General features: G+C 41.9%; 1 protein-coding gene across 2 annotated transcripts; it reads right to left on the bottom strand.

Moving 5' to 3' along the window:
• Positions 1–1044: 1044 nt before the first annotated feature.
• LOC100822490 (protein CHROMATIN REMODELING 4) lies at positions 1045–15643 on the bottom strand. 2 transcript variants are annotated; one of them, XM_010239768.3, is made up of 11 exons: positions 15196–15643; positions 13732–13977; positions 12137–12238; positions 11400–12041; positions 10445–10495; positions 7620–10310; positions 7096–7250; positions 6446–6560; positions 4414–4481; positions 3712–4315; positions 1045–3403 (listed from the first exon to the last, which is right to left on the bottom strand). In XM_010239768.3, the coding sequence occupies exons 2-11, from the start codon at positions 13948–13950 to the stop codon at positions 1307–1309; spliced, it is 6744 nt and encodes a 2247-aa protein (XP_010238070.1). In that variant the 5' UTR covers positions 13951–13977; positions 15196–15643; the 3' UTR covers positions 1045–1306. The 2 variants fall into 2 exon arrangements, with proteins under 2 accessions (XP_010238070.1, XP_014752365.1); XM_014896879.2 differs by having other exon boundaries at positions 13732–13974.
• Positions 15644–16272: the final 629 nt, after the last annotated feature.

The raw sequence follows: 16272 nt of genomic DNA, 5'->3' as shown, positions 1-16272 counted from the left end.
GCCATTGAGGTTACTATGATTATTGTTGGGAGCAATGTACTCCCTCCGTCCCATATTAATTGATTTTCTATTACATGTATCTAGACGCTTTTTAAGCATACATACATTCATATTTGGATAAATTTGAGTCACTTAATATGGGACGGAGTAAATATTTGTTTCGGTCAATGCAATGATTAAGTTCATGCACTAAGTTGTTACATTTCAGCTGGCGTAATGTACAACGGTGATGACGCCAAGACTAAGGGTCACAAGAGAAATAAAGTTTAGGAGGGATCATAGGTATAAATTGTTTTAATTAAGTTTATTTAGGCCAAAAGGCAGGTCATAAATTCTAAGACAAATAGACAAAACAGTCCGACCCTTGAGCACCCTACAGATCCCCTAAGGAATTATGTCAATTTAGACTAAAATCCTAGAAGTTTAGCATCTGTATTCATATGGAACAAATGCTCCACATAGGAAAAAATCTTAAGGATTAAACTACTTTAAAAATCCTTCAAACCGAGTGAGCCCTAGGATAATATGGACAAGTTACCGGTAGAAGAAATAGAAAGTGGCTAAACCAATGTATGTATTCTTCCGTTCCATAATTCTTGTCTCAAATTTACCCAAAAATGAATATATCTATTATTAAAAAATGTCTAGATACATGTAATATTTCAACAAGAATTATGGAACGGAAGAATTACTGATATCTTATGCTCCCTGCAAAACTATCTCCTCGTGGAGTCACCAACCTCGGAAGGAAGTCAAAACTTAACAGAATGCAGATGCTAAGCATTATTCGCGATGTGAAGAAAATAGAAAATATATGCTTCCTAGAAGATGATGTTCTTCAAGGTGGAGTCACCATCATTAGAAAACTCGACAGAATACTGATGCTAAGCATTATACGGATGGATGTGTAGGGAAATGCCGAAATGAAGAACATAGGGAAAAAAATATTATGGGTCAACCCCTCGACCCAGTGAGCTGCCGGGTCCCAACTGGGATTCAGTTTTTCCTTTTCTGATGAAAACATGTAACTGTAACCTTGGGTGGTAGAAGGACCAACTTTCTTAACCATGCACACATAAATAAATGAATATACTAGTCCACAGTCCACACCAGGTTAGCAAATATACATTTCGTGTATATAGAGGCTTTCGAGAGTTGGTCCGGCCGGACTAGTGCTAAACTACTGGTCGCTGGAGTTTAACTAAGGGTACAAACACAACACAACCACCCACAGTGGGGGACATTGGGGAAGGGAAAATCCCAGAGCTAAATGGACGAAAAAGAAATCTGAACTCATTGCTCAAGTCTAATGCTCATCTGCGACGATGACGACGTCATCTTTATCTTCATCAACAATCTGAACTGAAATTGAATGTGACGCACTTGAATCCACATTCTCGTCAAGAGGCATAGGTTTATCTGACAGCTTCTCCACATCGTTCATGACTACATCGCTTTCTAATATGTTGTCTTGTTCCAACTCCTGACCATCACTCGATAGATCCCCTACAGCTTGTGTGGTGCTTATACCAGTTGCATCAACTACTGGCAACATAGATAGTTCTGTAGGTGAAACTGAATTATCTGATCCTGACAAATCGTTCCTCGGGGCACAGGGGGCAGGAATATCCCTCGATGGCGATCTATAAGACTCACTAGCAATATCATCTACCCCAGAAAACTCAGTTATCTGACAACCAGTTTCAGGAGCCTCTGACCTTGACGGGCAAGTAGCAATATTAGCTTCTGAAGCACCCACTGTTTTGTGTGTTTCTTCAAAAGCGGAAGGAGGTGTCCCATCTTGCCCCTGACTGCCAGCGGAAGATGATGATGGAGAGTTCAAGTTGAGTGAAGGGGCACCATTATTATCAACTGCGGGAGAGGCACGTGGAACATCCACTAATTGTGATGCTGGAGTACATAAGACATCACCTTGCCCAGATCCAATTTTGGAATGTTCGATCTGGGTGGAAGTTTGATGAACCCTATGGACTCTCCTCTTCTTTGGAGCATTCCTTGGGTCCTTCGGGCGAGAAAGACGAGGTCCTGGGATAGGGAAAGGAGGTATTGCAGGTTTTTGTTCTCCAAGAAGTAGGCACACAGACTGAGCAATTGCTGAAACAGTTGCCGGTAGCTCACATGCAGGTGGCTTCGATGGAGGGGCACGCACAGCCTCCTGAAGCCAATGCGGTAGTTTGTTTGATTTTGAACTTCCAAAGATACCAGACCTTTCAAGTAGAGGGTTGGAGTGCTTTGTGTGATACAGATTCATCTCTATGGGTTGTTTGCCTAACTTCACACGCCGTTGCATCTCATGGAACAGATCGATCTGGCCATCTGAAACACCGTGAAGAAGAATGTTCTCTTGAGAACTTGATGCAAATTCATTCTGCTGAATGGAACTACTGTTCCGTACGTTTATGGGCAGAGAACCAATGCTTTCCATCATAAAAGGATTTGGCACATACGGTGGGACCACTCCACCATCAATTTTCTCCCATTTGTCAGATGTACTTCCAGGAAAATCGCTACCGTAACCCATTTTATGCTTGAAATCCTTCCATGGGGTCAGAGATGGACCACCCTCACTTTGACCCATGTAATTCGTAGGCTCAACATGAGGAAATCTGGAAGGTATATCAGTGCAACCTAATTGAATATCAGTTAGGTGTGATTGCAACTTAGGTGCCTCCGTCCTTAGTTTGGAAAAGTTACTTCCACTTAGTGCCCGAGACATCATTGCATCAGATATTCCAGGAAATATAGTGTTGGAACTTCTGGTGGCTGTAGGCACTGGTTCCTCCATGATTTTCTGCTCCTCCAAAATCCATCTCAAGGCCAGTTCTTCATTAGTGCGGTGGTTCAAAAACTTCAACTTTGGATCTCTAAGCATGGCATCCCAATTACCCCTTCCATGCCTACGAACTCCAATCCACAAAGCATCAAGTTCATCTTCTGACCAATAATCTGGTTTTGACTTCTTTTTCAAGAATTTATTTGAGGCATACTGAGCACGCATCATTATATTGTCCAATACCTTCTTGTGATTTTCAGGCATTGCCGAATGAATCGGTTGAACTGGGCTAATACCCAACCCTGGAAGAAAGGCAGACATATCTGCCATGAATTTTGACCTAGACTTCTTTGAAGTTCCAGCAATATCAGCCATGAAGTTTGGTAGAAATGAACTATTTGGCAATTCGGGGACAGGATTATGAACATACTCCTTGCTAGTGCCCAGTGAGAAGTTGGGAAATAGATCTGGTACCGACTTCATATTCTTATGTGGGATATTGTCATCCAGACTAAAGTTTGGGAGACCCAGCTTCCCTTGAAATGAAGCAATGGAAGATACCGGATTTTCGACAGGATCATAAAGCCCCTTCCCAGACATCGGAGGAATCTGCACAGTAAGAACATTGTTAGTTCTTTTGTTTCCAGCTGATCAATGAAGGTCTTAGCTTGACTAAAAGAAAATGGCATGCTCTGATCAAGAGTAACTATTACTGATATACGATATATGTACAAAAACAAAACAAAAACCTTTCAGGCTGCTTGCAACATTTCCTCCTAACATAAATAAAGAAAAAATTCACCTGATTTTTTACTGCAGAAGGAAAGAATAATGGATAATGATAATAACAGCGACTAAATAAAATTATGCAGCAACCTAGAATGTAAGGAGAATTGACAAGTAGAGACGGGACATACAGGATTGAAGGGGAAGTAACTATCTGGAATGATGTTATTCAGCCTTTGCAAAGTCTCGGATGAACCATAAAACATAGGCTTGCTAGGAGCTGATTGGCCATCATTTTTATGCTCACTAGAATGGTCAGGAGCAGGTGACAGTGATTTGTTGCCTACTTCCCCACTAGCTCTTTTTTGCTCCTTCATGCTTGGCGCACAAATTGAATTCTTGTACGAATTTACCTGATCAGCATTTGGAGCACAAAGGCCAAGAACAGGTAAAAGGTTATGTGGAGTCCCTGGATTTAAGACATCGCTCCCCTTTGATTGGTGCTTCGACGGAGTAGCATTCGTGGAAAGCTTGGCATGATGCTCTCGAGAAATTTCAGTATATCTCTTTGCTTTCTTTGAGGAATGCCTCAATTCTGTAGTAGAATCACTCAAACGTTTTGCCCCAGATGGCTGTGCGGCGTCAGGATCTTCTACAATTGTCAAAGGGTTCGCACCATATTCATTAACACTAGAGTCATATAGTTTTATGAAATCTTCAAGTTTATTATCAGCATAGTTCTTGATTGTGTGCCGCTGAGCAATCCTTTCCTTTTGTCTAGCTCGGAGCTTTCCACTGTAACAATCAGAATTAAATCAATGCCTGAAGAAAAAAATTGTGCGTGCAAATGCAAGTATATGGGTCCCCGGTGAAAGGGAGGTTGGGGGCCATACTATTTTTCTTTCAAAGCCACTCCAGCTGCAGTGTACTCTCGCCTTGGTTCATCCCCATCATCAGAGTCCTGTATAACAATATCAGTAAATCACTGTGCAGCTGCATAAAGTATTCAAATCAAAGAGTACAGCGAAAATAGCAAATGGAAAATGGCGGTGCAGTCAACTATCTCTAGAAGTCTCAGTATATTGTGTTCCACGGAAAACATGCAATATTATACATGGTAGATCAAACATTTTTCTTTTGAGAGATTAGATTAAACATTAAACTTTTAAGGAACTGTGATATGAAAACTAGGCCATTTGAGCATTCATGACAGTAGTATTCAACTACAAAAATGTTGCACCAGATAATTAAACTCATCTAGGTACAGCACATTCACTCAAATTGACAACTCCAATGAGTTACCGCTTCTTAAATTGTGCATCACTTTTATACACCAAAGGAGGCAGAAAAAGTAACAGGGGATGAAAGCAAACAATGATAGCAAGGCAAGCCAGAGAAAGAATGAAACTAAAATTGATTGTGCGGTTTGCTTTTGTTAAAAGGGAAACCAACAAAATAAGCTATGTTGAGCCCACATCACAATATTTTCTATCTCGCCAAAAAAAGATCCTGTAAACCACAGAACAAAAAAGAACGCACAGGCAAATGCACTGTAAACTAACTTGCTTCAGAAAGCCTCGCAACAAATCATGTGACTATGAATGTGAAACACTGTTGCCACTCGCCACATGTATCGCATCACAGATTCACTGCCTCGAGACCACCACATCCCACCTGGCGCCTTCGCGCCACCCATGATCTGCCTCACAACCTGCTTGTGTATAGCCGAGAGAACCTGTGAGAGGGACATAGCTGTGTGCTAAAAAGGAATGGGATGGCGCAGATGAGGAATTGGGTAGTGTACGAGACTCTGAGTTCACGAGTAAAGAAACCATTTTTGGTTGTAGCAAATTAGTGATAAACTAACCAATTGCTGTGTGACTAAGTGGTCTATTGTGGACCCCATAAAGTGCCGCCTCAGATTTCCATCAATGGGGCGGATGGGAATCTTCATTATCATTAGGCTGGCATGAGCGATATGTTGCACGGTATATGGATACAGGTTAAGGGAATTTTCGGAAAACAATGATACAGGGATATCAGAAGCATATACATACTTTGATAGAGAATACATCGTGACAGCATTAGAGGATGAGGAAATAGATTGCATCGATGAATAAGTGCAAAAGTAGATAGTAGCTACATCTAACCTAGGAACATAGTAAATCAGTCACAGATCAGAATCACTAGGAAGGCACAAAATGTGAGTTACTATTCCTGGAGAGAAGGGTAGGGCCTTGCCTGTGGTGGAGGCGGTGGCCAGTGACTGGAGCCAGTAGTTTGGGGTGTGAGGTGGAGTGGTACTGCACCAATGCTTTGTGTGCAAACACATTTCTAGGCTTTCGTTGGAAATGTTTTGGGCTACTAACACAATACCCGTGCATTGCTACGGATTAAAAGAATATGTACATGACATAACTAAAGAGAATGTTGTACTATCATCTACACCTTGGATAAAATAATTCATATTTGTTCTCATTCAATGATTTGTGCCAAATCAACAATGATTAGTCCGAAGGTGCAAAGGACCGCTGTCACCAATTGAGTTTTTTATAGGACTAAAGAAAACTGTCAAGCATTCAGAAGTGCCCAATTTAAACAAAATATAAAGTGAGCTATAGCAGATTTTGAAAGCACGTTGCAAGTAATAGTGGGTTCAAATCAAGAAAATCATAGGTAAACTTGAATTTTATGGAGCCTGTGGTGCAGTTTTGACTTTCACAAAAACATACAGTCAAACAGATGGCTTTTGCAAAACTCAACGCTCAGGTGTAATCACGGCCTTAATATGTCATGAATAATCAAGGTAGCCAATAATGAAAATATACTCACTGCTTACTAGGACAGATATCGTGGGTGATAGTAGCCATACTATTAGTCTATTACTATCAAATCAACAAATGAACCAGCATGGCAGAAAAGTACCTCACTTAAAGCTTCGTTAGCAATCGCTGCAAAGGTTTCCCTGTAAGAAACAGCTTTCCTTAAACGCTTGCCTCGACCAAGAGACGCTTCCTCCTCGATTTGATACTGCTCCCATCTGAAACACCAGCTTGCATTTAGTAACCAACAATCATGCCATCAGAGAGAGAGAGAGAGAGAGAGCTAGGCAAACAGCGCAATTGTTGCAATTAGCTAACCACCAATAGCCATGTCCTATCTCTACCTGACCTAATATTTAAGTAGAGAAAAGGTCTGCTTGTGAAATTTTTCCAAATTCAAATGAGGTTTTGGTGAACATATGTACATCAGTATCTATTATTCTGCACAACTGCAAAAATTCAAGCAGTGCATCATGCACTTTGGACTTGTCACAATTGGGGGTTTGTGCTAATGCAAAGCTTGACTCCATTTTGATGATGTAGAGCAGAAGATTATATAAGCTGTCACGTTCAGCTCCGGAACTTCTCCAACTGCATACATTCTAGAATTGGAGTATTTATTCCTCCATTTTGTTTCCTTTATGTTTCTGATTTGTTAAAGTTACAAAGTAAACAAGGAAAATATAAAGAAAGAGACCATGATAAGGCAATCAACAGCCAAGAAAAAAACATGTACATGGTATCGTAGAGCACCTGAGACGTAAAAGTTTATCCCATTCATTTTCTTCCACAGGATTAGCAGCATCCTGTTTTGTTTCGGATGCCTGCTCACAACCACCATTATCAATATTAAGAATGTCCTCAGTGGCACCAGGATCATCATTCACCTCGTCGTTCCAATCGATTGACTGCTTAATGGATGGAAGTAAAAGAAACTATTAATTCAGATCTCCAGACATATGCTATCAATTGCCTGAAGCAAAATCTATTTTGCAGTAATATTAGTAGGCACCATCCAAGAGAAACAACTATATGAGAAGGTAGTCCAAGAACAAGACTGAAACTTGTACATTAATTTGTATGTAAAGATACACACAATATAATCTAGCCAAGTGATGCTGGTCAGGAACTTCCAAACTAAGTGAAACTTTCCCGAAGTGGACAACTACAATATGGTGAGACATGGATAAGATTCTCGATTCCATAACCTACCAATGAATCATTGCATAAACATCACATATTCATTATCTGGAGAAGAAAGCACAGAATTAAATTACCTTCACGGTGCCAAGCATATCATTGTCCAGGTCCCCATCAGTGCTTTCAGCTACTGTTGTTGGGAGGTTAGATCTATCAAGAAGCTTCATGATGGCATTTTCATCCCAAATAAGATTAGTAGAACTACCAATACATTTATCCTCATAAACATCACCCAGGCCACCAGTTCTCCTCCTGTGCTTAACCTCTACATCGCATACATCGTGTTTAGCACCAGAAGCTTCATCATTGTCTTTACCATTCACAGCATCGCTATTTCTGAAGAGCTCCTCAGTTCCCCAGCGGATGATATCTTCCACTTCCTTCTGCGATTCGGATTTGTTAACAAAAAGTTGATCAAGCATCAATTTCTTCTTGGCAAGTTGCAAAATACGCTCCTCAACACTAGCACGCACTACAAGCCTGTAAACTAAAAGTCTGTTTGACTGCCCAATCCTGTGTGCCCTATTCATTGCCTGTATATCAGCATGTGGATTGAAATCAGAATCGTATATAATAACTGTATCTGCAGTTGCCAAATTGATCCCAAGACCACATGACCGTGTAGATAGCAAAAATACAAAACGAGTCTTGTCCTGATTGAAGCGAGTGATCGCTGCCTGGCGTTCTGCCACAGATACTGAACCATCTACTCTTTCAAATGTTTTAGGACCAAATTCCAGAGTCAGATAATCTTCAAGGATGTCAAGAAGTTTTGTCATCTGAGAAAAAATGAGAACACGATGACCATCCTTGTTCAAAATTTTGAGCATAGAATGTAACAAAGCTAACTTTGCGGAGGCCTTTATTCTCATTTCGTGCAAAAACTCTGGTGAACCTGAATCTGGCTCAGTTCCAGGAATAAGATATGGATGGTTGCAGACTTTCCGAAGCTGCATTACTATGTTGAGCAATGACTGATGAGCGCCACCTTTTCCAGTGTTACGCAGTACTTGGTAGTTCTTTGTAAGCATAGCACGGTAGTATTCTGCCTGGATTGATGTCAGTTCAACTGGCACCATTCGCTCTGTCTTCGGGGGGATATTTTTCATTGCATCCTTTTTCAGCCTACGAAGCATATGTGGAGCTACCAGTTTCTTAAGCTCCTCCACTTTCTCTGCTGTCGCAAGGTCATTAAACTTCTCCTCAAATGATGCTAGAGAAGGGAAAGAAGCAGGCTGTAGGAAGTTCAATAAATTATACATTTCACCGATGTTGTTCTGTAAGGGGGTTCCAGTCAACAAAACCCTGTGCTGAAATGAAAATGTATTGAGCAAACTGAAGAGTTTACTGCTAGAATTCTTCAGACGATGCCCCTCATCAACTATAAGAACTTCCCATGATACAGAGCGAAGGTATGTAGCATCAACAAGCACCATTTCATAAGTGGTGAGCAAGACATTGAACTTGTGAGACTTCTTGGTTTTCCCTATCTGGTTTGCATCACCCTCATACCACTCATATTGACGAATTATAGATCTCGCCCGTGCAGAACCATGATACTCCACAACATTTAAGTGAGGTGCCCAAGATGCAAATTCAGCCATCCAATTTGGCATAGTAGATAGAGGAACCAAGACAAGACAAGGCAAGTTAATCTTAAATTCACAGCACAGGGATGATAGAAAAGCACAAGCTGACACTGTCTTTCCAAGACCCATCTCGTCAGCAAGGATAACATTTTTTGACTTGTACCAACATTTGCGCAGCCAGTTCAATGCTTCCAGTTGATGAGGGAAGAGCATGCCTCCCTGAAGTTCTTTTGGCTGCTCAACCAACTCTTGGCAGTTTCTTGCATTTGCACAGCTACCTTTCGTGTCCTTATCCAAAGCCTGGCATTCAAAGTTCTTGAACTGAGTAACCAAATGGACATACTTCAGCATGATAGGTTCATCTAACCTTTCCCAAGTGCATTCGTCATAAGGAAGGCCACACCATTTGATTAAAGCCTCTTCTACTTCATCTAAGGAAGCGCGCAGAGCAATAACACGTTGTGGTTGGCACCACTGGTCCTTGCAAATGTTTATCAAGCCCATTCCATACTTTGCTTTGTAATTTTCTAGTTTCCGTTTCGCTAATGTTTTCAGTTCAGATTCAGAAATCCAGTTGTTATGGATGTTTGATTTTCCAACCCATTTGACCAAAAATTCAAATGCAGTAACATCATGGTCCTTTCCAGCAATTGCATTTATGTTTCCATGTACTTTAATTTCAGGTGTATGCTCTTGCTTGGTATGTACTCTTACATCTGCTTTGGAAACTGAAAGCTCGATGTCACCCTTTTCTGATTTTCCTTCTGATGTTCCATCAGATACTGCCTCAAATTCACAATTTGTTGAAGCCATGTCTTTTCCTACTACTCCAGAATCCTTTACTGTGATGATTTGATCAATGCAATGTTCTGACACCGTCTTCATGATTTCCGCTCGGTTCACTGACTCCTTACTATCACAGGATTTACCACAACTCTCCTTTTGTGCTTCAACACCATCCAAACAATGTCCGCCAGCAAGATTTGCAGATTCATCGGCGTATACATCCTCCAGAGTGGTATCAGTATCATTGTTTGAAGACCGTATTAGTGCACTGGAAACACTAGGAGGAGCAATATCTTCCGTCTGGGAATTAGATAATTCAATCTGATCTGATGAAGCATGAGGCTGTGAAATGATTTGGCTTGTCTGAAGGCGACAACCAAGGATGCGGTCAACCTAAGCAAAGCAATGTTTGTGATAATCAGAGAAAATAGAAACTTGGAAAGAGTTTAGGTAAAAGAAATGACTGGGTGAAGATGCAATATATATGGTTAACGTAGGTAATGATGTAGATGATTGCCAGACCGAACCTGCCGATCCTGTTGAGGAGTCATTATTTTGTTCTCTGCCACACCTAGCACCTGCACCATTACAACAGATATATGAACGGCATTACAAGCATAGTTATGTTCAAGAATTTGGACTCAGATAAAAATATGAGCATCAAGCAAGACAGACATTAGAAAAGCACTGAAGGCTGCTCGTGGTAGCAGCCAAAGACGAATGATCAGAAATTGCTGCTGTGGACAAAAAATAGTCACAGAGATGAAGGGGAAAATATAAAGCCAGTTTAATGGTCGGGGAGTATAAAAGATACCGTTGTTTCTTTTGTATTCTATCAAATTTAAGGTTACAATGTTCTTCTCAAATGAGATAGAAAGCATGATGTATTGATAAATAAATAAATAAAGGTACATCACGGCAAGTTTGCTGGAATTATTCAGTTTATTCGTAAAGCAAGAGTTATATCAAAACTAAAAGACATGTTTATGAAGTTACTTCCTCTTTTTCAGTTTATTAGACACATAAAAAATCAAACAACCAAGGAGGGCCTAATCAAGTGCTACACCATGTATTAATGCAGCATGCATGGCCAATTCTCTCCTTCATGCATTGCTTCGTTCCGCATTGAGAACCGAAATTAGACAGACATTGGTGTAAATGTAATTAATGTTGCCTATTCCCAAAGCAAATGAGCTTACAAACTGAAAATTTTGGATTTTTAAGATGGGCGTAAATTCTAATGAAAAGAAAAGGAAGCTGCAGAAGTGCAGAGAATGGAAATGTAGCAAAATGTATATAATACTGGTGGGGAGTTAGAAAATAAACTAAGAAAGATACTTAAGTGAACATCCAACATACTAATGAGTTCACCTAGGCATGCCAATGATAAAACGACCTGGCAGCATTTCTGGGAAGGCAAACTATACAAAAAATGTATTCGTACGGTGAATATTAGAACAACACAGAGTATTGTTTGAATACCTCAGCATGCTGTTTATCAACAAATTTCACTTTCTTTTTGCCTTTCTTGGTACTAGATGTAGGGGTTCTTCCATCCAATGATTTTCTCTTTGGCGGTGACTCGCTGTGGTCAGGAGACGTAGATGGTTCCATTGATGAATCACTGTCAACCTCTGTTGCCAAATATCTAAGCTTTCTTGTTTCAGATCGCTTAGAGTCTCTATGACTATGTTGCCTCTTGCTTTTATATTTCTTCGGAGACAAATCCATGGAGCGCAAATGTTTCTTTATCTTCAAAGCAGCTCCATGTTTTTCCTGTTTCTCTTCTGAGGACTTAGCAAGGAGTCCTGAATTCAAGGGCTTGGTAATTGCAGATAATTCCTTGATTGGGCGCTTCTTCAAATGTACTATCAATGGCTTCTTTTTCAGAACTTCATTATCCTTCACAGTGAGATCACCCTCCTTCAATTCACGTTTCTCTTGGATTGGGCTCCGGGTGTTGGGAGAGACTTTGTTATGAAGAGACGGGCTTTCTGATGTGGTGCTTGCACGCATTCTCCTCGTTTCACGTTTGGAAGTTTCAGCATCCGCATTGCCTAACAACTTCAAGCTAACTTGTTTAGTACGACATCTTGGACATTGCCAATTCCCAGGTGGTGCACGCTAGATTTGAAATGGAATGATGCAAAGAGGTAAAAACAGATCAGTACATCAAAAGATGATGAGATATGTAATCAAAAGGTGGAAATGGTTCAAACCTTAAGAGGAGGATTAAGACATTCCAAGTGGTACGTTCGTGGACAGCTATCGCAACACAGCAAATTGCCGCCAAGGTCACATTCTACACACTCATAGAAATACTAACAAAACAAAACAAAATGCATGTATAAGATGACTTGAACACCATTAGAGAGATGACATACAAAAGTAATGGAAGGATATAACAGTGCAGAAAGCCTTGAACTCGTAACAATTGCGTAACTGATAGGTGAATAATCTGATAAAGATGTAATTGCTCAGCTGAAATCTAGCATGGATTTTATTTTTTGAAGTTATAGTTGACTAGAATGCCCCCAGTCCCCAATCACATGAATAATGACCTAATAAGATCTGTCATTCCAGTATAGTTTACATCCTGCGCAACCACAGCAAAAGAGTTCATACAAACAATACCCACTGTGTATCACATCGGCAAGTATTAACAGATCTGACAAACTGTTACATGCAGGAGCGAGTTTTTTTTATGAGGAAAACTGTAGGAGAGGCTCCGACAGTAAATTTATTAAAAGAAATATGCACAAATATACAAGGAGGTGGAAGACACCCCGGGACACAAAGACACAAGAAAAGACAAAGAGGGAGACAAACTCCCAGACACAAAGGCCCAAAGCCAACAGAAACTGAGACTAGCTGAGCAGAGCAGCCAGCCAGTCCAGCAGAGCTAACCTTTCTTTTACCCTCCTTAAGTCTATGACTCAAAAGAGAAAACTCCTGCTTGAAACCAATGATCCAGGTATTAAAGGAAGGAGGGGCTCTGTCGAAAATCAAATCATTCCTTTGCTTCAAATATGCCAAGCCGCGCAAATAAAGACCATCATAAAATTGGGACCATTCAAAGAGGCTCTAGCAGCTTGCACCCTGTCCTTAGTGCAGGAGAGAGTTCACATCTTAATAACACTTGTAAGCTCCTACTACTTCAATGTACTCCTTTTATGCATATTTGTTCTGGTACTCCTTTATATAATCCTGGGAGTATCTACTCTCAACCCCATCTCCGGTATACCAGTTAAACTAATTCGCTATACATCTTTATCTTTTCAGTATACTTCATCAAATTATTCTAAGATACCCAACACAAGTTGTGTGAAATAAACTACATCAGCGTCCTTGGTTTTTGCAACATACCCTTAGTATTTACATCAAAGCAGTATATATGCAACATGTGCACTGAAATGGAAATGTCCAAGTGAGTCGCTTTTGAGTAGCTAGTAATTAGTAGTGGAGTTATATTCAAAATGACAACGAAGGATACCACATGTGTATAAGTGGTATATGAGGAGTGGGAGTACATATTCCCAGGAGTACACTACTCCGTAGCATTTTCTTTTGTTTCAAAATATTGTTGAAAATTATGAGGCACACAAGTTAAAATGCAAGACTAGCCGACATAGATTATTTTTCATATGAACGAGCACTTTAATCATTCACCTCTGTAATTTTGTCAATTTAGAGCTTTAGTTGTCTACAAGCCCGGTTAAAATCCGCCTTGTAAAGATGAGTGGAGAGTAAATCACAAACAACACAAGATAGACTAACACGTAAATTATTGAAAGAATATTGATAAGGAACTTACCCCATCATGCCCTCTTATCTTCTTGGTTGATGAAGAAATGTTATTGTCATGCTTGAACCTCCTTTTTATGGAATCATTGTTCCTTAAAGAGTCTGATGTTGGTGATGCACCCTCATGCTCATTTGATGAGCTAGCTGTTAACTTGCTTCGCTTTCTTTTGTATTTGGAAACCCAATTACCATCTGCTGCACTATCACATAAAGAACTCCTCTCCTTCATTGTGAAGAGTACCGGTGTCACATGCTGCTAGCAACAGAAGATATATTTCTTTGTTAATAGCTCAAAAATGTAGAAACAGACAACCCCTAAGTGAATATACTAAGCTCCCTGCATGGTTACCTAATATTATATGCTTTACAATATTAATCTCAAGAGACATAAAAAAGAGCTGAATCAAGTGGTGAACACACATAAGATACTAGGGCAACAGAGCACTTGCGGGATATGGAGTACCTCAGAAAATTTACTTGTATGATAATCTCGTATAAAACAAAGCATTAGCCGAGGATCAGCCACATGCTACAAAACATAAATGGCGCTGTTTGTGTTATTAGTTTTACTATCAATGTGTTTTTTTGCTTCGTACCAATATATCATGGAACAACAAATGCATGTATACAACTCGACGAGGAAAAATAAATCGCATATAACCAGTGATCAAGAAAAACCATTTTCTTACCATGAAAACCCATGTAAGAAAGCTAAATAACAGAAAACTAGGATAACTATAACATCATGGACATAGTCGTCAGGAGAAAACTAGGATAAACAGCACATTAATGGACATACTCCCTCTGTCTCATATTAAGTGACTCAAATTTGTCCAAATATGAATGTATCTATGCCTAAAAAGCGTCTAGATACATGTAATAGAAAGTCACTTAATATGGGACGGAGGGAGTAGTTGTCTGGACTTGTTACTAATAACCGAGGCACTAATATACAGGTAGTCGCATACTGAGCTATGTGGTATGTTACTTCCAAACCTACCACAAATTCCCCATGCTCTGGGCTTTTAAATCTGTATGGTGAGTCTACAATAAGCATAGTCTAGCAAGCACATGGCACGGCTAATGCTCAAACGACAAACACAAAGCAAGATAATTCCACTAGCATAGTCTAGCACAATGCGCCTACTGCGGACATGCACCTCCCCAAAGTTTCATCCCTGCCACAGTCCGCCGCAGTGTAGTACAGAAACCAAACTAATCAACCAAGTCCCGCACAGGCAACAGAAACACAAGCATCTCAGATGTATTATCGTTTCCCCCAGAAGCTTGCAACCAGCTAGCAGACCTGGCAACCGAGACGTCCACGCCGACACCCAAACCCAAATCCAAATCTCCGCCCTAACTCCCTCACTCCCATCCGCCAGTCAAACCTCTCCACAGCAAAATTCAAGCGAAAAAACCCCGTAAACCCACACAAATACAGGCTGAATCGCAGGGCGGAGAGCGGCTTCACCTCCGGAGGTTGCCGCAGGGCTCCCCAAATCGAGCCGGACGGACGGAGCCGCGGCGGATCGCGCGGAGTGGCGCCCCACGGAGCACACCACCAGCGCTGAGGCGGGGCCGGAGCCGGAGCCGAGCGGGGCGCGGGCTTAGGGGGCGGCGGCGGCGGAACAGATGGGGGACGAGCCTTGGGAGCAAATGGGGAACGGGGACGCAGGGTCAGCAGAGAGCGGCGCGGCTATCGAGGGGGAACCCATCGGGGGGGTGGTGGTAGGGGGGCCGTGCGCAGCGCTCCCCTTCACGCGTCGCTTTCGCCTGCCCACCACATTGGGGGGAGGTGGGTGACAGGCGGGGCCCGCGGGCGGCAGGGGAAGGACACGTGGGGGCGGGCGCGAGGTGAGTGCCGGATTCCGCGGTGGCGTGAGACGGCGGGGTGGGTGGCCGCGGTCCGCCGCTCCAGGCGGAGGCGGCGGGTGTGCGCGCTGATGGATGGAAAATCGCTGGAGCTTGATCCGTTGGCCGTTTGGTTGAGTGGGAAGGTTTTTTTGAGGTTTTTATACGTTGACAGTGTGAGCTTTGGCGAAGAAGATGCGCGGGCCTTTTTGTTCTTCCGTGTCATGCCCTTTTTGGTCTCCAGCCTTTACGCTGTCGTCTTCTTTTAGTCCAGTACAGTGACCGGGCGTTGCCACGGCCGCTTAAACATATGCACACGAAAATTCATGTTTATACAAAACATAACAATATAACTGAACATTCAATCAAAATGGTCTTGGCGCCGATGCTAGCAGCCGCGGCCACGGACATGGCACCCAGTCCACACCGCTCGCCGGCCGTGGCTGGGATCAGAGCACGCAGCGGTGCAGTGCACGAGGAATGGTGGATAGCGCCGATCAGTCCTGGACCCCTTTGCTCGTTTTTTGCACGATAATCTAATCCGGCGCCGACGCGTATCGAGAGCGGTCACCGCAGGGAGGTGCTGCGCGGGCAGTTGAGTCAGCGGCGGCGGCCCGAGAAGGCAGAGCTGTGGAAATAGGAAAAGGAAGGTTCGATGGAGTGTAAGAAGACACGGAAAATCAGAACATGCACGGCG

Source organism: Brachypodium distachyon, chromosome 1 (assembly GCF_000005505.3).
Source record: "Brachypodium distachyon strain Bd21 chromosome 1, Brachypodium_distachyon_v3.0, whole genome shotgun sequence".
NCBI lineage: Eukaryota > Viridiplantae > Streptophyta > Magnoliopsida > Poales > Poaceae > Brachypodium > Brachypodium distachyon.
Note: the sequence above shows the minus strand (reverse complement) of the source record. Positions and strands in the feature narration are given on the sequence as shown.